This window comes from Mustelus asterias, chromosome 9 (genome assembly GCF_964213995.1).
Source record: "Mustelus asterias chromosome 9, sMusAst1.hap1.1, whole genome shotgun sequence".
Classification (NCBI taxonomy): Eukaryota; Metazoa; Chordata; class Chondrichthyes; order Carcharhiniformes; family Triakidae; genus Mustelus; species Mustelus asterias.
The window spans coordinates 4,017,037-4,042,201 of NC_135809.1; the positions used below are offsets into that span (position 1 = coordinate 4,017,037).

The window sequence follows — 25,165 nt, forward strand, 5'->3', positions numbered from 1 at the left end:
TTGTTCATTGGCACCAAATGATCCTCAGAAGCAGCTCCCTTTCTCTGGGGAGTTTGTTGCGCTCCAATTGAACCAGGCAGATGTTGTCTTACTGGATGGAGTTTGCAGCAGCTGACACCGGGGTGTTAATTAGAACCTGTGATACGCACAAACAATGAAAAAACAAACCCGCTGCAACGCAGCAGATGTATGACTCAAGTAATCCCCCATGAGGCAGCGCCCATTAAACATGGCTAAGCAGCTGCTCCCCGTGCCTCTAGTAAGCTGAGAACACCATCACCAAGTAGTGTCAGTGTAGAATTGGACAGCACAGGAGGAGACCATTCAACACATTCTACTAGCTCTTTGAAAGACCCCTCCCACCGTCCCCACTCCTTCCCCATTGCTCATTTTTCTTCTTCCAGTTTTTATCCAATTGCCCTTTAGAAAGTTTCTATCTAATTAGTTTCCACCGCCCTTTCGGGCAGCACATTCCAGATCACAACAACTCACTGTGCTGAAAAGAAATCTCATCTCCTCCCTGGTTCTTTTGCCAAAAAGCTGGATGAGAACACAATCGGAACAGTGTCAATTCTGCTCTGCACATTTGGGAGAGTTAGTGTTTCAAAAATTAATGGTTGCAACAGCCTTTGAGTGAGGTTGTCTCATTAGATGGTGAGGTTTTATTTTCCTTTTTTATTCATTTACAGGATATGGGTGTCGCTGGCTGGGCCAGCACTCATTGCCCATCCCTCATTGCCGTCGAGAAGGTGGTGATGAGCTGCTTTTTTGAATCGCTGCAGTCCACGTGGTGCAGGTACACCCACAGTGCTGTTAGGGAAATAATTCCAGGATTTTGACCCAGTGACACTGAAGGGACAATGTTATAGTCGGATGGTCGAGGTTGGGAGTTAGGAAGGTGCTGCCTAAGGGGCCTTACAGTGCATTTTGTAGATGGTACACACTGCAGTCACTGTGGCGGAGGGAATGAATGTTTGCGAATGGGGTGTTTTGTCCTGGATGGTGGACAGGCTTTGGGGAGTCAGAAGGTGAGTTACTCGCCACAGAATTCCCAGACTCTGTCCAGCTCTTGTGACCACAGTATTCATATGGCTGGTTCCAGTGTGGAGTTGAATTTCCAATAGCTGTTCAAAGTTAAAAGAAAGCAGGCAGCAAATAGAAACACTTTTGCTTTGTTTGAAATTCACATACCACTAACTTGTTTGTGACTTTTGAAGCTACACATCCAAACATTAAAACATAAAGGCAAGGGTGATCTTCAAACAGGCGTGTGGTGGACTTTTTGTAGATCATTACAGCCATTATAATGACCAGGCCAATGTGCAAAGAGGGTGACAGAACACTGGTACCCTAGAAAATAAAGAAGAATTCAACACTCAACATCAACAGCTAGAGGCTGGTATGTGCAGAAAATATGTTATCATTGATTCGATCTACTTACCGCTATTGTAGAACCGTTTTTGCCCGTCCCACCAGAAAAGATGACCCGGAAATAATTGGTGCAGGAATAGATGGCTCCTGCTATTATTCCAAACACAGGCAGAATCTTCATTCTCAGTCCTAGTACTGGAATCTGGATTGGGAGAAAGAATAAACAGAAGCTGTTTGTGACGTCAACTGTGAAATGTGTTTTGAACGCGCTATACAACACAGCCAGTGTGGAATTAATAACTCAGGCAAACACAAAAAACTCCAAATGTCTTTACATTCTGAAGCTCTCTCACTCAGCATCATTACAATATGAGTTTAGGAAGAGTTTTATTACCTTTCTTTATCCATTCCGTGTAAAGTTTTAATGGGAATTTCCAGAGGCAGCAGAACACAACAACAACAAAAAATAAGCAACACAAAGTTTGCGTCAATATCACATTGGAAAGCACACATCAGTGAAATTCATTGCAAAGGACCCTTAGACATTTGTAAACTAATAGCTTGTAACGCAATGCAGCCAATATCTGCTGGGCTGAAATCTCATTTTTAAACTGATAATAAAGCTTCGCTTCAGTTAAGATTAAGGAAAAGCAAGTTACCAGCCTTACTTTCCAAATTAAAGTGGCTTCCAGTCACTGCTGGGGGGGGGGGGGACAGAAGACAGACAGATTACAAATAAGATTCATCCTCAATAAGGCAGATTAGGAGGAGGCCTGTGTACAGCAATCAACACAGGACAGGCGAGTTGGACCAAAAGATTTGATTTGATTTATTGTCACATGTATTAGCACACAGTGAAAGTATTGTCTCTTGCGCGCTATACAGACAGAGCATACCGTTCATAGAGAAGGAAAGGAGAGTGCAGAATGTAGTGTTACAGTCATAGCTAGGGTGTAGAGAAAGATCAACTTAATGCAAGGTAGGTCCATTCAAAAGTCTGACAGCAGCAGGGAAGAAGCTGTTCTTGTGTTCGTGACCTCAGACTTTTGTATCTTTCTTCCAACGGAAGAAGGTGGAAGAGAGAATGTCCGGGGTGCTGGCTTAATTATGCTGGCTGCTTTGCTGGAAATGTCGACAGGGAAGTGTAGACAGAGTCAATGGATGTTGAGGCGGGTTTGCGTGATGTATTGGGCTACATTCACAACGTTTTGTAGTTCCTTGTGGTCTTGGGCAGAGCAGGAGCCATACCAAGCTGTGATACAACCAGAAAGAATGCTTTCTATGGTGCATCTGTAAAAGTTGGTGAGAGTCGTAGCCGACATGCCAAATTTCCTTAGTCTTCTGAGAAAGTAGAGGCGTTGGTGGGCTTTCTTAACTATAGCGTCAACATGGAGGACCAGGACAGGTTGTTGGTGATCTGAACACCTAAAATCCTGAAGCTCTCGACCATTTCTACTTAGTCCTGGCCCATTTCTGTGCTGCACATTCTACACATGAACCCCAACAGTGAACACTGTCTACTCTAACTGAGCAGAGGAAGTGAGAAAACAAGAATTCCAGCATCATCAGCACAGGAACAGCTGGTTAGACAATGACTGAACAGTAATGAGGTCTTTGCTGTGACCAACACCCTTGTTACACACCCACGGGGAAAGATGTTTAAAAATAATATACACAGACCAACAACTTCTTTCCCTGTCTCAGATAATCTGTACTCTTTCCCGATACAAGAGAAATGGTTCTTATGGATCACTCATAATCCTGTAATTGAGACAGAGTAGAATTCAAAATCTACACAACTAGCTAACCCTTTAATAGAGGAGAAACTGGCCATTTGGCCCAACTGCCCTGAGCCTGTGAACTCCCATTCTGCCTTAATAGAGGAAGAGAAACAAGAAATGTGGTTTGGGAGGAATTTGTATTTATAGGGAGCCGGTTAACATCCCTCAAAGTCTCCCAAACACTTCATGAATTACTTTGAAGAGTGGCCGACTGTACACAGCAACAACCTTAAACATGTTCCAATGTGCTTCACAGTTGTGCTACCAAGCAAAATTTAACACTGAGTCAAATAAAGAGATACTAGGGCTGAAACCCGGTTAAAGGGATAGATTTCAAAAAAACCTGGCGGAAATATAACGGTGCAGCAAGATCCCAGAAACAACAACGCAACAAAGGGTGTTGCTGGAGGGAAGAATGTTGGCCAAGACCTCTCGTTTTCAGCACAAACACATCTGAAGATGAATAATATACCTCGTATTGACCCAGGCAATGGGTAAATGACAGGTACCGTTTGATTTCCCGCCACCCATTGATTGTCTATTTGATCAATATGCCAGGAGGGCGGGAGGTGTTTGACAACAAGGCATTGATTTAATATCCAGTATAACGTTGACAAAGCCAAGATACACAATCTCATCAAATCTCATTAACACTTGTGAAAGATTTTAAACACACAATTCTGATGGAGAATATTAATAACCCACCCAGCCTAAAGTGGTTTGTTGATCACAAAATAATTACCCTGGACAAGACAATAATTTCAGCCTAACTGTACAGAAATGATTAGAAGGTCCCTTCATACACAGAAAAATAATGACTCTTCCCACATCACATGGCAACCAAAGTGACCTGGACAATGAACGGGAAAGAGAGTTTTGGACTCCTGCCCCAGTGCAGACAAGTATCGACTGACACTGATTGAGCCGGTGGGGAGGATGGGGGGAGGGGTGGAGAAGCTGATATACTTCTGCAGTTTAATCCAGATGAGAGTGATTGGATTCACGTAGGAACGAAGCTGAACTACCCGAAGTGGATCTGCTCTGTTGCTCTGCAGCACCTCAGGTGACCCATACATGCCAAGAAAGTATAATGGCAAATTGGGAGAATGGAATGGATGGGAGCGGGGCAGGGCCAACGGGAGAACAAAAACAGCAGGTGTGGGCAGATCTTGCTATTACAGTATTCCGACAGAGCACTCATAGAATCATACAGCGCAGAAGAGGCCCTTCAGCCCATCGAGTCTGCATCAACACCTCGCATCGAGCCCTGCATCGCTCAGATTTAAACTCCCCCTTCAGTGATGCCTACAGGCCTGCAATAATATTACAATCTCAATGATTGTGCACAACCAATCAGGAATGAGCTGTGGGGGGGAGGGGGGGGGGGGAAGAGACACAGGTTGTGAAAATTTGCCCCAAGACACCCCCCCACCTCCACCCTGTCTGGAACAGATGGAAGGGCGATTCACAGCTTCTCCAACCCAACCTATCTCTGCCCTCTCAATCCAATGCGGATAAATTGGGACAGTTCAGATGCTGGAAGGGCTATGGAACGTGTACCGTGACAGAGAGGTGGAGAGCTGGACTTGAAGCTAGCCTTGCACTGATGCAGTGTAAAATGGCCCTTTGTGGGATCTTTCTGTGCACAAATTGGTTGCCCCGTGTCTCTACGTTACAGCACTCACTGCACTTCAGGATAAATTCAAGGATGTGAATTCCACAACACCAATAAATACAGCTGTACACATACACAGCCAGAAGTCTCATTGAAACTCTGCAACAAATGCAGGCAGTCATCACTAAGTTAAAATATAGCTCACCTGGTAATCCCAAAGAGTAGCTCCTCCAATGGCAGACAAGAAAAAGATGAGCATTATGCAGATTTGAACTTCAGTTACATCAATTCTAATCGGATATAGAGAGATCAGTGGTTAAAACCGCTGTGAGTTTACAGTGGATCAGACACTCAATCAAACACTTAACGCTGATTCTAGAATGACAATTCTAAATGTGCGACTACTAGATTTCTGTTAACCAAAGGTTGTAAGGGATTTGAAGAAGAGGCAGTGACCTGGCATTAGGGTCACAGAACAGCCATGATTTCACTGAATATTGGAACAGGCAGAACAGGCTTGTGGGGCTAAATGGCCTCCTCCTGTTCCCAAGTCCCCATCACCAAATGTTGGGGGGTGTGGGGGGAGCCCAGGCTGCCTGACGTTCCTCAATCAGGGAATATCCGGCATGCCATCCACAACTCTCATTCAGGTGATTCCATCGTCTCTTACTTCACAATTTGGGGTGTATGTGCGTACGTGCTGTGTGCGCGTGCATGTGTACGTGCTGTGTGCGCGTGCATGTGTACGTGCTGTGTGCGCGTGCATGTGTACGTGCTGTGTGCGCGTGTACGTGCTGTGTGCGCGTGCATGTGTACGTGCTGTGTGCGCGTGCATGTGTACGTGCTGTGTGCGCGTGCATGTGTACGTGCTGTGTGCGCGTGCATGTGTACGTGCTGTGTGCGCGTGCATGTGTACGTGCTGTGTGCGCGTGCATGTGTACGTGCTGTGTGCGCGTGCATGTGTACGTGCTGTGTGCGCGTGCATGTGTACGTGCTGTGTGCGTGCACGTATGCGGGTGCGCGTTGCACGTGCATGTATGTGCGCGTATGTGCACGTGTGGAGTTGAATGTGAGGCTCCCAATCAATTAACCTGCACTTGTAGAATCAGCTTAGATATTACACACAAAACTGCTGCGGAAACATCAAACGGTTACTTTAGTTACACGCGTGTTCCATATTGCTACAGTTTACATAGGAAGTTGGTCATACACTCAGGTACGCACTTCATGTATGTAAAGTAGAATAGAAATTCCATTCGCACAGATCAATTTGAAATGCCTGACAAGCTGCTGTGAAATTCTAGATTTGTGTTATTTATAAGCAGGCTTTAATACAATTTATTTTAAATGGGTTAACATTGGAGATTGATGACAACACAAAAGGCTATTGTACTCTTTAAACCCATTCCAGCTCTCTGTAAAAGCTACACTGCTCTTTCCTCACAGCCTTACAGACTTTTCCCTTCCTAATATTTATCCTATTTTTCAATTCCGCAATGGAACGTATCAAAACTATTGCAGTAAAAACTGTGCCATGAAAGCTTTGCAACAGTAAAGGCTTTTGGGTAATGCAGTAGCATATTGGTTATGTTACTGGATAGTATTCCAGAAACCTGGGTGATCCAGAGACCTGAATTCAGATCCCATCACAACTTAAATTCAATCAATAAAATCTTGAATAAAAAGCTCGTCTCTGTGATTGAGACCATGAAACTACCCGGCTGTTGTAAAAACCCATCTGGTTCACTAATGTCCCCTTTAGGGAATGAAACCAGCTGTTGTCCTTAGCTGGCCTGACCTACATGTGGCTCCAGATCCACATCAATGTGGTTTGACTCTTAACTTTCCTCTGAAACAAGCCTTTCAGTCATATTCAAGAAGGCAGCTCACCAGCACTTCTTTCGGACAATTAGAGATGGGCAACAAACGCTGGCCTTGCCAGTGACGTCCACATCCATGAAAGAATTTAAAAAATCATCCTCCGCCCCATACAGCTTCCTCGGTCCTTTGCACCTCAGTGTACTATAAATTAGACTGACAACTAATTTAAGATAGTTAGTTGAGCTCGCAGTGTGGCATATTTACATGTACTGGAAGCTATGTATATTCATATATATGAGACCCTGTTTTTTGCAGACAGAAACAGGGACACGCATTGAGTCTGTTTCAGCTAAACAAAGTAAGTGATAGCCATTTGCTGGTTCATCTGTCAGTGCAATGCCTTGACCAACCAGAGTCAATGCTTGACAGTTGACTGTAAGTCACCATTAACTGGTGCATTCTCCATGGCAATGCCTCTACCAATCAGAGTCTGTTTGCCAACCAATCAGCATTCTCTTATACAGAATAATGTTATTTCCCCTAACATTAGTTTTCTTGGAACTGATGAGTGGGCAAGACAAAAATCTTCAACAAAATGTCTATTTTCAGCAACACTCAAGTTCTTTACCCAAAACGGCTATTTCTAAAATAGATGTAAATTTGAGGGAAAACAGTCAAAATTGGCCCATAATCTGTTTGATAATCTCTCAATACTGCCTGAATCTTATTAGCATTCTTTTTTTGGGACAGCACAATGGTACAGTGGTTAGCACTGCTGCCTCACAACGCCAGGGACACAGGTTCAATTCCCAGCTTGGGTCACTGTCTGTGTGGAGTTTCCACATTCTCCCCCGTGTCTGTGTGGGTCTCCTCCAGGTGCTCCGGTTTCCTCCCACTGTCCAAAACTGTGCAGATTAGATTGATTGGCCATGCTAAATTGCTCCTTAGTGTTTGGGGGATGTCAGGGGGATTGGTAAGTTATATATGTGGGGTTACGGGAATAGAGCCTTGGTGGGATTATTGTCAGTGCAGGCTCGATGGGCCAAATGGCCTCATTCCGCACTGAAGGGATTCTCGTCTATTATGGACCTAGCGTGAGTGCAAACATTCCTCAGGCTAGCAGGAGCTCTGCAAGTAACTCCCCTGGCTGGGGCAATGTGTGTGGTTAGGCACAAAGTTGTTTTCCTGTACATGACCGTTCTCTGAATCCTCAAACTGCAAAGACTAGGGGCAGATTCCAGCATTAACCCTCGTTATCCTAACAATAAACAGCAGATTCAATCCTTCCCTGACTGAGAGCCAATTAACGGGGAGAGTAAATAATTGCACGGGCAATTCAGAAAAATCGCTTTACACAGAGAATGGTTACAATGTGAAGTTCTCTGCAGCAAATATTTCGTGGAATCCAGAATCTCTTTTAAACACTTGTGCTTTGTTGATGGTGAACAGGCTTTGGGGAGTCAGGAGGTGAGTTACTCTCCACAGGATTCCTAGCCTCTGACCTGCTCTGGTAGCCACAATATTCATATGACTAGTCTAGTTCAGCTTCTGGTCAGTGGTAACTCCCCCATGTATTTACATTCCTGGACGCCGTCTTCCCTAATTTCCGTGCACAAGAAATGTTTTCCAGCTAGACATATTCTGCATAGGGAATAAGATGGGATTGGCGGGATGGTGGTGAACAAACCGTGAAGACTTACTTGCCAAATCGTAGGGATCCTGAAACGTATGTTTGCCAGTGAGCACAATAGAACATAAAGACGCCAATGAAACAGCAGAAAAACATCAGGTCTGGATCTGATCCCAGGTGAACGGAAAGGCAGCTGCCCAAGCCAACCATAACTACAAAATAAAAAGAAGCAACAGAGTTAAAACACAAGAGAGAGTGCTGACCAATGGCTCTCCAATTTCCGTTCCGAGAAAGGATATTAACGTTCCCAGAGAACGTTGGCTTTTAAGGTGATCAGAAATAAACTCTGACCTAATTTGGACCTCGCGACCCATTCCTGGCAACCAGTGTTAAGAGGTTCTGGCCGACACTTCAACAAATACAGCTACTGCTGTTGTTGGAATGAGATAACAAAGTATTTACAGAAAGACAAAGGCCATTCAGCCAACCAGACAGTGCCTGTGTTTATGCTCCACATGGCCCTCCTTACAGCCCTCATCATCTTACCCTATCAGCATTTCCTTCTATTCCTTTCTCCCTCTCTCATGTGTTTATGCAGCTGCCCCTTCAATGCATCTATACTATACTAGGGCAGCACGGTGGCACAGTGGTTAACACTGCTGCCTCACAACGCTGGTTCGTTTCCCGACTTGGGTCACTGTCTGTGTGGAGTTTGCACATGCTCCCTGTGTCTGCGTGGGTTTCCACTGGGTGCTCCAGTTTCCAACCACAGTCCAAAGATGTGCGGGTTAGGTGGATTGGCCAAGCTAAATTGCCCCTTAGTGTCAGGGGGATTAGCAGGGTAAATGCATGGGGTTATGGGGATAGGGCCTGGGTGGGATTGTGGTCGGTGCAGACTCGATGGGCTGAATGGTCTCCTTCTGCACTGAAGGTCTAATGATTCTATTCACCTCAAATACTCCCTTTAGTACCGAGTTCCGCATTCTCACCACTCTCTGGGTAAAGAAGTTTCTCCTGAATTCCTGATTGGATTTATTAATGATTATTATAAATGTTAGCCCCTAATTCTGGTCTTTGACTGGTGGGAAGATCTTTTCTAGACCTTCCCAAACCCTTTTCTAATATTAAAGAAGCCTCAGTCTCTACCTTGCTGGAGAAAGGAGTTCCAGCCCCTTTAACCTAATAGCTCTGAACTCCCAGTTCCAATGTCATTCTGGTAAATATTTTTTGCATCTTCTCCAGTGCCACCTTAGTCTTTTTATATGATAGAGACTAGAACTCCGCACAGTGCAACCAGAGACATAACCAATGTTTTACACAACTGTAAAATAACTTAAACAGAAAATGCTGGAAAATCTCAGCAGGTCTGACAGCATCTGTGGAGAGAGAATAGAGCCAATGTTTCGAATCTAGATGACCCTTCGTCAGAGCTGTGCTCGAAATGTTGGCTCAATTCTCTCTCCATAGACGCTGTCAGACCTGCTGAGATTTTCCAGCATTTTATATTTTTGTTTCAGATTCCAGCATCCGCAGTATTTTGCTTTTATTTAACGTAACTTCCCTGTTTTTCAATTCTACTCCTCTGTAAGTGAACCCCAGAGTTTTTCTTATGCCCTTATTAATCTGCGTGACTGCGTCTGGTGACTTGTGCTCCCCCCCCCGCCCTGTCCACCAGGTCCCTCTACCACACATACCTGTGGAAAAGGAATCGCAGCCATGGTCAAACAGCTCCCCAAGCGGGGAGCTGCTGTTGGTCCTTCGAGCTTGCTTGCCGTCAATCGCATCCAAGGATTGGTAAATAAATAATCCCAGGCCACACAGAATGTACACATAAGCAGGTGCCTGTTAAAAAAAAAAGGACACCAGGTCAAAGATTAAATGGTCCAGTGCAAAATAACTCATCCAGAAGCAGCTTAATACAGTGCACAGCACTCAACAGATAGAAACATAGAAAATAGGAGCAGGAGGAGGCCATTCTGCCCTTCGAGCCTGCTCCATCATCCATTATCACAGTTGATCATCCAACTCAATAGCCTGACCCCGCCTTCCACCCACTTCCTTTGATTCTTCTTAGCCTCATTTTATTAATTGATCAACTGACTGGAGAAACAGGCTTGAAGGGCAGACTGATCTCCTGACACACCTGCTGGTTGTTTGCTGTGGCTCAGTGGGTCAAGCTCTTGCCTCGGAGTCAGAAGGTTGCGGGTTCGAGTCCCACTCCAGAGGCATGAGCACAAAATCCAGGCTGACATTCCCAGTGCTGGTGCTGAGGGAGTGCTGCACTGCCAGAGGTGCCGTCTTTCAGATGGGATATAAGCTGAAGCCTCCAAGTGCTCTCTAAGGTGGATGTAAAAGATCCCATGGCCACCATTTGAAGATGAGTCCTGCCAGATGTCCTCGGCTAATATTTATCCCACACCAACATCACTGATCATTTTTATTTACTGTTTGTGGAATCTTGCTGTGCACAAATTAGCTGCTGCATTTCCCAGATTACAATGTCCACAGGTTTATTTTGCTGGTTGTAAAGTGTTCTGCATAGAATTCCCTTTCTCTCTCTAATTCTCCTGTAACCTCACACAACACGGTAAAGTCTGGAAGCTGAACTTTGTCCCTGATCACAAACTCAAACTCCAAAACATTATCAGGAAACGCGCATGCAGCAAAACACAGCCAGACTGAGCTCAACAACTCCTGCACACGGTAAAGACAGACGGGAAACACTACATATCCATCACCCCCCCACACTGCACACCCACACCCCCCCACACTGCACGCCCACCCCCCCTCACACTGCACACCCATCACCCCCCCCCTCACACTGCACACCCACACCCCCCCACACTGCACGCCCACCCCCCCCACACTGCACACCCATCACCCCCTCTCACACTGCACACCCATCACCCCCCCTCACACTGCACACCCATCACCCCCCCCTCACACTGCACACCCATCACCCCCCTCACACTGCACACCCATCACCCCCCCTCACACTGCACACCCATCACCCCCCCTCACACTGCACACCCATCGCCCCCCCTCACACTGCACACCCATCGCCCCCCCTCACACTGCACACCCATCGCCCCCCCTCACACTGCACACCCATCGCCCCCCCTCACACTGCACACCCATCACCCCCCCTCACACTGCACACCCATCACCCCCCCTCACACTGCACACCCATCACCCCCCCTCACACTGCACGCCCACCCCCCCTCACACTGCACACCCATCGCCCCCCCTCACACTGCACACCCATCACCCCCCCTCACACTGCACACCCCCCCCCTCACACTGCACACCCATCACCCCCCCTCACACTGCACACCCATCGCCCCCCCTCACACTGCACACCCATCACCCCCCCTCACACTGCACACCCATCACCCCCCCTCACACTGCACACCCATCACCCCCCCTCACACTTCACGCCCACCCCCCCTCACACTGCACACCCATCGCCCCCCCTCACACTGCACACCCATCACCCCCCCTCACACTGCACACCCCCCCCCTCACACTGCACACCCATCACCCCCCCCCTCACACTGCACACCCATCACCCCCCCCTCACACTGCACGCCCACCCCCCCCACACTGCACACCCATCACCCCCCCTCACACTGCACACCCATCGCCCCCCCCTCACACTGCACACCCCCCCCCTCACACTGCACACCCAGCACCCCCCCCTCACACTGCACACCCATCACCCCCCCCTCACACTGCACACCCATCACCCCCCCTCACACTGCACACCCATCACCCCCCCCCACACTGCACACCCATCACCCCCCCTCACACTGCACACCCATCACCCCCCCTCACACTGCACACCCACACCCCCCCACACTGCACACCCACCCCCCCTCACACTGCACACCCATCACCCCCCCTCACACTGCACACCCATCACCCCCCCTCACACTGCACACCCATCACCCCCCCTCACACTGCACACCCATCGCCCCCCCCTCACACTGCACACCCCCCCCTCACACTGCACACCCAGCACCCCCCCCCTCACACTGCACACCCATCACCCCCCCCTCACACTGCACACCCATCACCCCCCCTCACACTGCACACCCACACCCCCCCCCACACTGCACACTCACACCCCCCCACACTGCACACCCACACCCCCCACACTGCACACCCACACCCCCTCACACTGCACACCCATCACCCCCCCAACACTGCACACCCATCACCCCCCCTCACACTGCACACCAATCGCCCCCCCCCTCACACTGCACACCAATCGCCCCCCCCTCACACTGCACACCAATCGCCCCCCCCTCACACTGCACACCCATCACCCCCCTCACACTGCACACCCCCCCTCACACTGCACCCCCCCCCCCACACTGCACACCCCCCCCCACACTGCACACCCCCCCCCACACTGCACACCCATCGTCCCCCCCTCACACAGCACACCCATCACCCCCCCTCACACAGCACACCCATCACCCCCCCCCTCACACTGCACACCCCCCCCTCACACAGCATACCCATCACCCCCCCCTCACACTGCACACCCCCCCCTCACACTGCACCCCCCCCCCACACTGCACACCCATCACCCCCCCCACACTGCACACCCATCACCCCCCCCCCCACACTGCACACCCATCGTCCCCCCCCTCACACTGCACACCCATCGTCCCCCCCCTCACACTGCACACCCATCACCCCCCCTCACACAGCACACCCATCACCCCCCCTCACACAGCACACCCATCACCCCCCCCTCACACTGCACACCCCCCCCCTCACACAGCATACCCATCGTCCCCCCCCTCACACTGCACACCCATCACCCCCCCTCACACTGCACACCCATCACCCCCCCCTCACACTGCACATCCCCCCTCACACAGCACACCCATCACCCCCCCCTCACACTGCACACCCCCCCTCACACAGCATACCCATCGTCCCCCCCCTCACACTGCACACCCATCACCCCCCCTCACACTGCACACCCATCACCCCCCCTCACACTGCACACCCATCACCCCCCCTCACACAGCACACCCATCACCCCCACCTCACACTGCACACCCATCACCCCCCCCCCACACTGCACACCCATCACCCCCCCCTCACACAGCACACCCATCACCCCCCCCTCACACTGCGCACCCATCACCCCCCCCTCACACTGCGCACCCATCACCCCGTCCTATGCTGCACAGCCATCATTTTGCTTCTCTGTGTATCCATTACCCCACCCAATTTGCACACCCTGTGTCAATTCACAATGCAATCCAATTTTTGCATTAAAAATTGAAGTAGAGTCAAATATCACCATGGAGTTAATTACAATGGGACATGAATTCAGACAATAGCAAACGGATCTGACAGGATTATCATCAGACAGGTATGTATGGGGTGTGGAAACGCAATACAAGCTAACCATTTAAACATGAGAAGGCTGGAATGGACAGTCATTATTATTTATGACAGACCAAACCAGTTTCCTGCTGCTGGAATCCGGAATTTATCCAATGTCATAAATCTAAACTAAGCACCAGGTATAAATACTTCTGTTGGTGAACACAACCACAAACTCTAGCTTGGAGTTTACAGACAGCGATGGTGTGAGTGAGATTCTAGATCAAAGTGGTAGGATTGGAAACACTGGAACAGCGAGGGTTAAGGCGAGATTCAGTAAACAGGTTCAAAATTCTGAGGACTTTTGCTGAGAGTAAATCGGAACAAACTGTTTCCAGTGGCAGTAAGGTCAGTAACCAGAGGACACAGATTTAAGACAATTGGAAATGAACCACAGGGAGTGGTGAGATTCTGTTTAACACTGCGAGTTATTAAGCACTGGCTGAAGGGGCGGTGGAAGCACGTTTTATAGCGAGTTTCAAAAGGTAAATGCAATCGATATTTGAAGGTGAGAAAATTTGCGGGGCAATGGGGAATGGCCAGGGAGTGGGGCCAATTAGAAAGTTCTTTCAGAGAGCAAGCAGAGACATGATGTGCTGAATGGCCTTCTTCTGCGCTGTATCATTATGAAAGTCTGAGGTCATTTTCATTACGTTGACAATTGAATTCAATGACATCTACACGCCCTGGTACAATTATCCCCGCACCCTCTCAGCCTGCCTCACCTTAAATCCACATTTAGTCCAAACTGCGCAATAGACTGACTGGCTGTCCCAGTAACCCTTTAAATACTGGAACTGAAAATCTGATTCTTGGCTCAGTGGTCCAAAACAAGATTCTTATTTTTAAACTTTGCTGCTAAATGCATGTGTGTCTGTGGGTGTGTGTCTGTGGGTGTGTGTGTGTCTGTGGGTGGGTGTGTGTGTGTGTCTGTGGGTGGGTGTGTGTGTGTGTCTGTGGGTGGGTGTGTGTGTGTGTCTGTGGGTGTGTGTACACGCGTGCGCGCTGGTTGCAAAGAAATCTACACAGGTTAGACAAAGGAACGTAACAAACACAGTCCCTCAAGCCTGCACTTTCATTCGATTACAAGACTTGCATTTATATAGCACCTTTCACAACCCAAGCACCCAAATGGTTTGTACTTGCTGATATAATGTAGGAAGCGCAGCATTCAGAGCACAGTAAGATCCCAAGATATGATAATGACTGGATAATCTGCTTTTCACAATGATGGTTGAAAAATAGGGTGGTAATAGTCGGAGATTTTAACTTTCCCAACATTGACTGGGACAGCCATAGTATTAGAGGGTTGGATGGAGAGAAATTTGTTGAGTGTATTCAGGAGGAATTTCTCATTCAGTATGTGGATGGCCCGCTAGAGAGGGGGCAAAACTTGACCTAATTTTGGGAAATAAGGAAGGGCAGGTGACAGAAGTGTTAGTGAGGGATCACTTTGGGACCAGTGATCATAATTCTATTAGTTTTAAGATAGCAATGGAGAATGATAGGTCTGTCCCAAAAGTTAATATTCTAAATTGGGGCAAGGCCAATTTTGATGGTATCAGGCAGGAACTTTCAAAAGTTAATTGGGGGAGTCTGTGGGAAGGAAAAGGGACGTCTGGTAAGTGGCATGCTTTCAAAAGTGTGTTAACCAGGGCTCAGGGTAAACACATTCCTCTTAGAGTGAAGGGCAAGGCTGGGAGAAGTCGGGAACCCTGGATGACTCGGGATATTGAGGCCCTGGTCAAGAAGAAGAAAGGGGCACATGACATGCATAGGCAGCTGGGATCAAGTGAATCCCTTGAAGAGTATAGGGGGTGTAGGAGTAGAGTTAAGAGAGAAATCAGGAGGGCAAAAAGGGGACACGAAATTGTTTCGGCAGATAAGACAAAGGAGAATCCAAAGAGCTTCGACAAATACATAAAAGGCAAAAGAGTAACAAGGGAGAGAGTAGGGCCTCTTAAGGATCAACAAGGTCATCTATGTGCGGATCCACAAGAGATGGGTGAGATCCTAAATAAATATTTCTCATCAGTATTCACTGTTGAGAAAAGCATGGATGTTAGGGAACTTGGGGAATTAAATATTGATGTCTTGAGGAGTGTACATATTACAGAGAAGGAGGTGCTAGAAGTCTTAAAGCGCATCAAGGTAAATAGATCTGCGGGACCTGATGAGGTATATCCCAAGACGTTGTGGGAGGCTAGAGAGGAAAATGCGGGTCCCCTAGCTGAGATATTTGAATCATCGATAGTCATGGGTGAGGTGCCTGAAGATTGGGGAGTGGCAAATGTTGTGCCTTTGTTTAAAAAGGGCTGCAGGGAAAAGCCTGGGAGCTACAGGCCAGTGAGTCTCACATCTGTGGTGGGTAAATTCATAGAAATCATAGAAACCCTACAGTGCAGAAACAGGCCATTCGGCCCATCAAGTCTGAACCGACCACAATCCCACCCAGGCCCTACTCCCATATCCCTACACATTTACCCGCTAATCCCTCTAACCTACGCATCTCAGGACACTAAGGGGCAATTTTACCATGGCCAATCAACCTAACCCGCACATCTTTGGACTGTGGGAGGAAACCGGAGAACCCGGAGGAAACCCACGCAGACACGAGAAGAATGTGCAAACTCCACACAGACAGTGACCCAAGCCAGGAATCGAACCCAGGTCCCTGGAGCTGTGAAGCAGCAGTGCTAAGCACTGTGTTACCGTGCCGCCCAAATTGTTGGAAGGTATTTTGAGAGACAGAATCTACAGGCATTTAGAGATGCAAGGACTGATTAGGGACAGTCAGCACGGCTTTGAGAGTGGAAAATCATGTCTCACAAATTTGATTGAATTTTTTGAAGGGGTAACCAAGAAGGTAGATGAGGGCAGTGCAGTTGATGTTGTCTACATGGACTTTAGCAAGGCCTTTGATAAGGTACCGCATGGTAGGTTGTTGCATAAAGTTAAATCTCATGGGTGAGGTATCTAAATGGATACAAAATTGGCTTCTTGACAGAAGCCAGACGGTGGTTGTAGAGAGTTGTTTTTCAAACTGGAGGACTGTGACCAGCGGTGTGCCTCAGGGATCAGTGCTGGGCCCACTGTCATTTGTCATTTATATTAATGATTTGGATGAGAACATAGGGGGCATGGTTAGTAAGTTTGCAGATGATACCGAGATTGGTGGCATGGTGGACAGTGAGGAAGGTTATCTCCAATTGCAGCGGGATCTTGATCAATTGGGCCAGTAGGCTGGCGAATGGCAGATGGAGTTTAATTTGGACAAATACAAGGTAATGCATTTTGGTAGATTGAACCAGGGCAGGACTTACTCAGTTAATGGTAGGGGGTTGGGGAGAGTTACAGAACAAAGAGATCTAGGGGTACATGTTCATAGCTCCTTGAAATTGGAGTCACTGGTGGAGAAGAGTGGTGAAGGCGGCATTCGGCATGCTTGGTTTCATCAGTCAGAATATTGAATACAGGAGTTGGGACGTCTTGTTGAAGTTGTACAAGACATTGGTAAGGCCACACTTGGAATACTGTTATAGAAAGGATATTATTAAACTAGAAAGAGTGCAGAAAAGATTTACTAGGATGCTACCGGGACTTGATGGATTGAGTTATGAGAGGCTGAATAGACTGGGACTTTTTTCTCTGGAGCGTAGGAGGCTGAGGGGTGACCTTATAGAGGTCTATAAAATAAATGAGGGGCATAGACGAGGTAGATAGTCAATATATTTTCCCAGAGGTAGGGGAGTCTAAAACTAGAGGGCATAGGTTTAAGGTGAGAGGGGAGAGATACAAAAGTGTCCAGAGAGGCAATTTTTTCACACAGAGGGTGGTGAGTGTTTGGAACAAGCTGCCAGAGGTAGTAGTAGAGGTGGGTACAATTTTATCTTTTAAAAAGCATTTAGATCGTTACATGGGTACGATGGGTATAGAGGGATATGGGCCAAATGCGGGCAATTGGGATTAGTTTAGGAGTTTTTTTTAAAAAAGGGCGGAATGGACAAATTGGGCCGAAGGGCCTGTTTCCATGCTGTAAACCTCTATGACTCTATAACAGGTTTTGGCTCCAATGGAAAACACCGTGAATCGGATGATTCTTAGTTGCACTGACTGGAGACTGCAGATCTCAAGGTCCCTGTTTCAATCCCGGCTTTCGTCACAAGCCCACATACTGGCTTTCTTTGCTATCTGCTAATTGAACAGCCAAGGAGACAGGAAGAATTTTCGATTTCGTGGGTTTAAAATGGGTCGCCACTTTAGAAACTTGACTACGTTGTGACACATTGTCACCTACACCATCTCTCCCTTTGAACAGAAGGCATTTTACAAATTATTTCTACAAAGGCATTACCGATACGTGGACGCGATTCAACAGTCAAGTTCTCCAGGTTGTTACACAGCCACATAAGGTGACAGATGATCATTAACTTGGTCAGAGTGGTAGGTTTTAAGATGTGCCTTAAAGGAGGAGAGAGGGAGAAATTCAGTCAGAAATTTCCAAACTTTAGGTTTAGGCATCCGAAAAAATAGCTACCCAATGGTGGAGTGATTAAAATTGGGAACGCTACAGAGAGCGGAATATGAGTTCTGGAACGGGGAGGACTTGGCGAGGGGCAAGTTTGATTTGAGAGGTTTGTTGTTAGCGCTGACAAACAGGTAGGACAGGAAAGGGTATGACAGAAACCTGCTGCAGGATGTAAGTGTTGCCTCTACAGGAAGTGCAGACACAATGAATAAATGAATTCAGTGTGTGCACCAAGAATTAATCAGCTTCTGGTCTGAACGTGAAGCTCTACAATCCAGTTCACACAAAACTAGCTTCACAATAATATCAAAGAATAAAATCAAAGTTGAAATCACGGCTGGGCAGTGAAAAAGCCTCACCCTCACATGTCGACATGTTTCCTACCAATCTAACCTTGCGAAAAGCCTCCTTTACCGACCTCCTGATGTTTTTGAACCTCTTGCAGTCGGCATACCCAGAATGCAGATAACACTCAGGTCTTATCTGTGGCTGGCAAATGATTACCATAAAAGCATGTGAGCAAATCTGGTTTCTAACCTTCTCCCCCCTTTCACATAGAGAGATAGGGTTGGATATTTAATAAACGCAATCCCTGCTCTAGTGGAAGATTGGTCCAGTGGTGAGTCGTCACAGGAAAACAAGTAATTTCTTCCATCTCCATGGGTAGCTATACTGAATCTGTTACTTCTTCATGACTGTGCAAAGTGACAAAATGATGTGGAGATGCTGGCGTTGGACTGGGGTAAACACAGTAAGGAGTCTAACAACACCAGATTAAAGTCCAACAGGTTTATTTGGTAGCAAAAGGTTTATTTGGTTTGCTAGCAAATAAACCTGTTGGACTTTAACCTGGTGTTGTTAGACTCTTCAAAGTGACAAACACAGACATTTCTGCATTCAAAGCCTTTCTTCAATCAAATATTCCACCCCCACTTGTCCCGATGGGACACACACCCCACATCCCAAAAGCAAATCATAGAATCATAAAATCCCTACACTGAAGAGGCCATTCTGCCCATTGATTCGGCACTGACTCTCTGACAGAGTATCTTACCCAAGCCTCCTCCCCAACCCCATCCCTGTAATCCCACACATTTACCTCGCTAATCCATCTAACCTACACATCTTTGGACTGCCCTGCCTCTCTTTGACTTCAGGAAGCGTAGTGGAGGGCATGCCCCTGTCTACATCAATGGAGACGAAGTAGAAATGGTCGAGAGCTTCAAGTTTTTAAGTGTCCAGATCACCAACAACCTGTCCTGGTCCCTTCATACCGACACTGTAATTAAGAAAGTCCACCAATGCCTCTACTTTCTCAGAAGACTAAAGAAATTTGGCATGTCGGCTACGATTCTCACCAACTTTTACAGATGCACCATAGAAAGCATTCTTTCTGGTTGTATCACAGCTTGGTATGGCTCCTGCTCTGCCCAAGACCACAAAAGACTACAAAGGGTTGTGAATGAAGCCTAGTCCATCACTCAAACCAGCCTTCTACCCAATGACACAGTCTACACTTCCCGCTGCCTTGGAAAAGCAACCAGCATAATTAAGGACCCCACACACGCTGGACATAATCTCTTCCATCGGGAAAAAGACACAAAAGTCTGAGGACACATCCCAATGACTCAAGAACAGCTTCTTCCCTGCTGCCGTCAGACTTTTGAATGGACCTACCTCGCATTAAGTTGATCTTTCTCTACACCCTAGTTATGACTGTAACACTACATTCTGCACCTTCTCCTTTCCTGCTCTATGAACGGTATGCTTTGTCTGTATAGCGCTCAAGAAACAATACTTTTCACTGTATGTTAATACATGTGACAATAATAAATCAAATATCAATCCCCTACATCCTTGTATCTGTAACACACAATGTGCATATACTCTGTGCTGTGTTGTCCTCTGTATAAACACCAACAACCTCACAACTCAAAGATCCTTAAATAAAATGTACAGGAAAGAAAGCAGCTATTCCCTGGCTGGTGGTTCCGACTGTGGATAATGTGGTTTCTTCCCAGGGGAAAAGCTGCTGCTAATCTGGAGAAAACTTACAGCTGCTGGCAGCCTTTAGACACTGAGAAACATCACAGAACATTTCACAGCAACACAATTAAAGCACTGACACCCACTGGGCCCAACAGCCCACGCCTCACCTCAGCTCAGCCCACACAGCCTTCCACAGGGAGAGGCTCAGACCAGGCACACAGACCGGGATCACACACACAGACCGGGATCAGGCGCTCCCCGCCCCCCCGGTTACCTGCTCCCTGCCCCGCGGGCAGTGGTAGGCCAGCAGCAGGAGGCTGACCAGGTTGCAGGCCAGGCCGAGCAGGGTGATGGAGTTGGGGGCGAGCCAGGGCGGGACCCACTCCAGCAGCCAGGCCCAAAAGCGCTGCAGCGGCGGCTCGAGCAGGGAGCGGCCCGCCGCCCGGTACCGGTGCTCCTCCAGCCGCCTCAACTGCGCCTCGCTCAGCGGCTGCAGCAGCCGCCCCATCCTGCCGCCCGCCTGCTACCCGACAGCCAGGCTTCAACCCGCCCCGACTGCAGCCAGGCCCCGGGGCGGGGCTAAGAGAGGGGCGGGGCCTGAAGAGGGGGGGTCAGAGCGAGGGGTGGGGCCTGGGGAAGGGGAGGGGTGAAGAGTGAGGGGTGGGGCTTAGAGCGAGGGCAGGGGCCTGGGGAAAGGGGTGGGGCTTAGAGCGAGGGGAGGGGGCTGGGGAATGGGGTGGAGCTTAGAGCAATGGGAGGGGCCAGTGGAAAGGGGAGGGGCCTGGGGAAGGGGTGGGGCTTAGAGTGAGGGGATTGGCCTGGGGAAAGAGGGGGAGCCTGGGGAAGGGGGGGAGCCTGGGGAAGGGGGGGAGGGTGGCTCAGAGCGAGGGGCGAGACCTGGGGACTGGTCCCTGACCTCAGACTTTTGTATCTTTTTCTTGAAGGAAGAAGGTGGAAGAGAGAATGTCCGGGGTGTGTGGGGCCCGTGATTATACTGGCTGCTTTGCCGAGGCAGCGGGAAGTGTAGACAGAGTCAATGGATGGGAGGCTGGTTTGCGTGGTGGATTGGGCTACATTCATGACCTTTTGTAGTTCCGTGCAGTCTTGGGCAGAGCAGGAGCCATACCAAGCTGTGATACAACCAGAAAGAATGCTTTCTATGATGCATCTGTAAACGTTGCTGAGACTCATAGCCGACATGCCAAATTTCCTTAGTCTTCTGAGAAAGTAGAGGCGTTGGTGGGCTTTCTTAACTATAGTGTCGGCATGGGGGGGATCAGAACAGGTTTTTGGTGATCTGGACACCTAAAAACTTGAAGCTCTCAACCCTTTCTACTTCGTTCCCATTGATGTAGACAGGGGCATGTTCTCCTCTACGCTTCCTGAAGTCGCTGACAATCTCTTTCATCTTGTTGACATTGAAGGAGAGATTATTGTTGCCGCACCAGTTCACCAGATTCTCATTCCTGCTTTCTGTCTCGGCATTGTTTGAGATCTGACCCACTATGGTGGTGTCGTCAGCAAACTTGAAAATCAAATTGGAGGGGAATGGGGAGGAGCCTGGGTCAAGGGGAGGGGCTTAGAGAGAGGGTCCTGAGGGTTTGGGGATGAAGGGTGGGAGGGTTTGGGGAGGAGGGGTGGGGGAGTTTGGGGAGGGCAGTGGCACTGGCCAGAAGGAGATTGGGAGAACAAGATTTTTAACTAATTTCCTGCCATCCAAATCTAGCTCTCCCAGCCACCAGGATTCCCTCTACTGGTGGAAGCAGAATATCCAATCCTAATTGCCCTTGAGAAGGTAGTGATGAATTGCTGCAGGCCGGGTGGTCTGTGGTGGAAGGTCTGAGGGGTCTTGGTGTGGGTGGGGCATAAGGTGGCATGAGGTGGCATGAGGACTTTACAAGGCCATGGAGGTTGAAGGGGGCGGGACATGGGTTGACTGAGTTGGAACGAAGAGACATGGAAGAGGCATAGTGGCATGGGTAAGATGTTTTGAATTTACCTTTCAAAGGGTCCCTGAATCCTACTGAGGATCCTGAAATACGAGCCTTTAAGAAGCCGGCCCACCTCCCCCCTCCCCCCCTCCCCAAATGGAACCAGCCAGGGTACAGGATCACTATCCATACCCCATCCCATTCCTGAGGACATTGGAAGTTGGGAATCAGGACGGGAATCTGGAAATGTGTCCCATCAACCATTTTAAAATGGCTCCAGAGTTCCAAATTCACAAAAATCAGGACTGTAGTTTCAGGATGAAAGTCGGCCATTTAGAACATAGAACATAGAAAAACTACAGCACAAACAGGCCCTTCAGCCCACAAGTTGTGCCGAACACATCCCTACCTTCTAGACCTACCTATAACCCTTCATCCTATTAAACTCCATGTACTCATCCAGGAGTCTCTTAAAAGACTCTATTGAGTTCGCCTCCACCACCACTGACGGCAGCCGATTCCACTCGCCCACCACCCTCTGTGTGAAAAACTTCCCCCAACATCTCCCCTGTACCTATCCCCCCAGCACCTTAAACCTGTGTCCTCTCGTAGCAGACATTTCCACCCTGGGAAAAAGCCTCTGAGAGTCCACCCGATCTATGCCTCTCAACATCTTATACACCTCTATTAGGTCTCCTCTCATCCTTCGTCTCCCCAAGGAGAAAAGACCGAGCTCCCTCAGCCTATCCCCATAAGGCATGCCACTCAATCCAGGCAACATCCTTGTAAATCTCCTCTGCACCCTTTCAATCTTTTCCACATCCTTCCTATAGTGAGGCGACCAGAACTGAGCACAGTACTCCAAGTGGGGTCTGACGAGGGTCTTATATAGCTGCATCCTTATCCCTGGACTCCTAAACTCAATCCCTCGATTGATAAAGGCCAGCACACCATACGCCTTCTTAACCACCTCCTCCACCTGCGGGGCCGATTTTAGAGTCCTATGGACCCGGACCCCAAGGTCCTTCTGATCCTCTACCGTACTAAGAGTCTTTCCCTTTATATTGCACTCCTTCATCCCATTTGTCCTACCAAAATGGACCACGACGCATTTATCTGGGTTGAAGTCCATCTGCCACTTCTCCGCCCAGTCTTGCATCCTATCTATGTCCCTCTGTAACTTCTGACATCTCTCCAGACTATCCACAACCCCACCAACCTTCGTGTCGTCGGCAAACTTACCAACCCATCCCTCCGCTTCCTCATCCAGGTCATTTATGAAAATGACAAACAGCAAGGGTCCCAGAACAGATCCCTGGGGCACGCCACTGGTGACCGACCTCCATTTAGAAAAAGACCCATCTATACCCACTCTCTGCCTCCTTTGGATCCATCGGGCAGCAGCCCCTTGGATCCCATGCCCTCTCACTTTTTCTAGAAGCCTTGCATGGGGGACCTTATCGAACGCCTTGCTAAAATCCATATAAACCACATCTACCGCCTTCCCTTCGTCAATGTGTTTAGTCACATTTTTGAAGAACTCCACCAGGCTCGTAAGGCGCGATCTGCCCTTGACAAAGCCATGCTGAGTATTTTTGAGCATACTAAACCTCTCTAAATGCTCATATATCCTGTCCCTCAGGATCTTCTCCATCAGTTTACCAACCACTGAGGTTAGACTCACCGGTCGGTAATTACCTGGGCTATCCCTATTCCCCTTCTTGAAAATAGGAACCACATCCGCAATCCTCCAATCCTCCGGCACCTCTCCCGTCTCCATCGACGACGCAAAGTTCATCGCCAGAGGCTCTGCAATCTCCTCCCTCGCCTCCCACAGCAACCTCGGGTACATCCCATCCGGACCCGGCGACTTATCTATCTTGATTTAGGACTGAGATGAGGAGAAATTTCTTCATTTGGATGGTTGTGAATCTTGGACTTCTCCAGCCCAGAGAGCTGTGGATGCTCCATCGTTGAACATATTTAAGGTTGGGACTGATAAATGTTTGGACACCAAGGGAATGATGTGATATGGGGAAAGTGGAGTTGAGATAGAAGGTCAGCCATGGTCTTGTTGAATGGCGGAACCCAGACTCAAGGAGCAATATGACCTCCTCCTCTTCCTGCTTTATGTTCTTTGAGCTGTACTTGAGAAAGCACCAATTGGGTAAATTATGGGATCCTCAGCCACTGTTGACAGCATCATTTGTCTCCCTTAATGTTAAAAATGAGGGGATGGGTTTTGTGCTGCTAATGGGTGCTTCTCTACACATTGATTCAAAGTGATTAAGTCCCATGTGGATTTTAACCCAAATACCATCACATTGATGAAGATTCAGTAAGACTGCCTATTTCTATTTCTGTAATATCCCTCTCTCTCTGCCTTAGTGCATCTGCTGCTGAAACCCTCTGCTATGTCTTTGCTATCTTTAAGTTATTGTGACTAGTTCAGAGCAGTCCCAGACAGCTTCCCACATCCTACCATCCGTGAACCTGAGACCATCCAAAATGACTGCATGCACCAAATCTCCCTCATCCATCAACCCTTTGCTTGCTGGTTCCTGGTTAAGCGACACCTTGATATTAAAATTTGCATTCTCCTTTCCAAATCGCTCCTCCCTTTCTCTGTAATCTCCTCCAGCTCTGCAACCCTCTGAGATATCTGTGCTCCTCTAATTCTGAAGATGCACCTTAAAACCTATCTCTTTGACCCAAAAGGCCACGATCAGATCAGCTATGGTCTTACTGAATAGTGGAGCAGACTCGAGGGGTTGAAAAGCTTACTCCTGCTCTTAATTCATACAATCGTAAACATTTGCTCATCTACCTGAGTATCTCAATGGCTTGTTTCCAGTCAATCACTCAAACCAGCCTACATTGACTCTGTCTACACTTCCCACTGCCTCGGAAAAGCAGCCAGCATAATTAAAGACTCCATGCACCCCGGACATTCTCTCTTCCACCTTCTTCTGTCGGGAAAAAGATACAAGAGTCTGAGGTCACGTACCGACTCAAGAACAACTTCTTCCCTGCTGCCATTAGACTTTTGAATGGACCTAGCTCACATTAAGTTGATCTTTCTCTACACCC

The 25,165-nt window shown here is 48.3% G+C and overlaps 1 protein-coding gene across 3 annotated transcripts in view; it reads right to left on the reverse strand.

Annotated features, from left to right (window-relative positions):
• The window catches only part of LOC144498431 (cholinephosphotransferase 1-like), a 34,669-nt gene extending 13,947 nt beyond the window's left edge, over positions 1-20,722 (reverse strand). For all 3 annotated transcript variants that reach the window (XR_013498697.1, XR_013498696.1, XM_078219528.1), the window contains exons 1-6: positions 20,419-20,722; positions 9,913-10,060; positions 8,289-8,430; positions 4,973-5,057; positions 1,442-1,573; positions 1,192-1,350 (exon numbers count right to left, since the gene is read on the reverse strand). Coding sequence is in view for 1 of the 3 variants with exons in the window: in XM_078219528.1 (XP_078075654.1) it covers positions 1,192-1,350; positions 1,442-1,573; positions 4,973-5,057; positions 8,289-8,430; positions 9,913-10,060; positions 20,419-20,652 (900 nt within the window). In the remaining 2 variants the exon portion in view is untranslated. The remainder of the gene's footprint in view (positions 1-1,191; positions 1,351-1,441; positions 1,574-4,972; positions 5,058-8,288; positions 8,431-9,912; positions 10,061-20,418) is intronic.
• Positions 20,723-25,165: the final 4,443 nt, after the last annotated feature.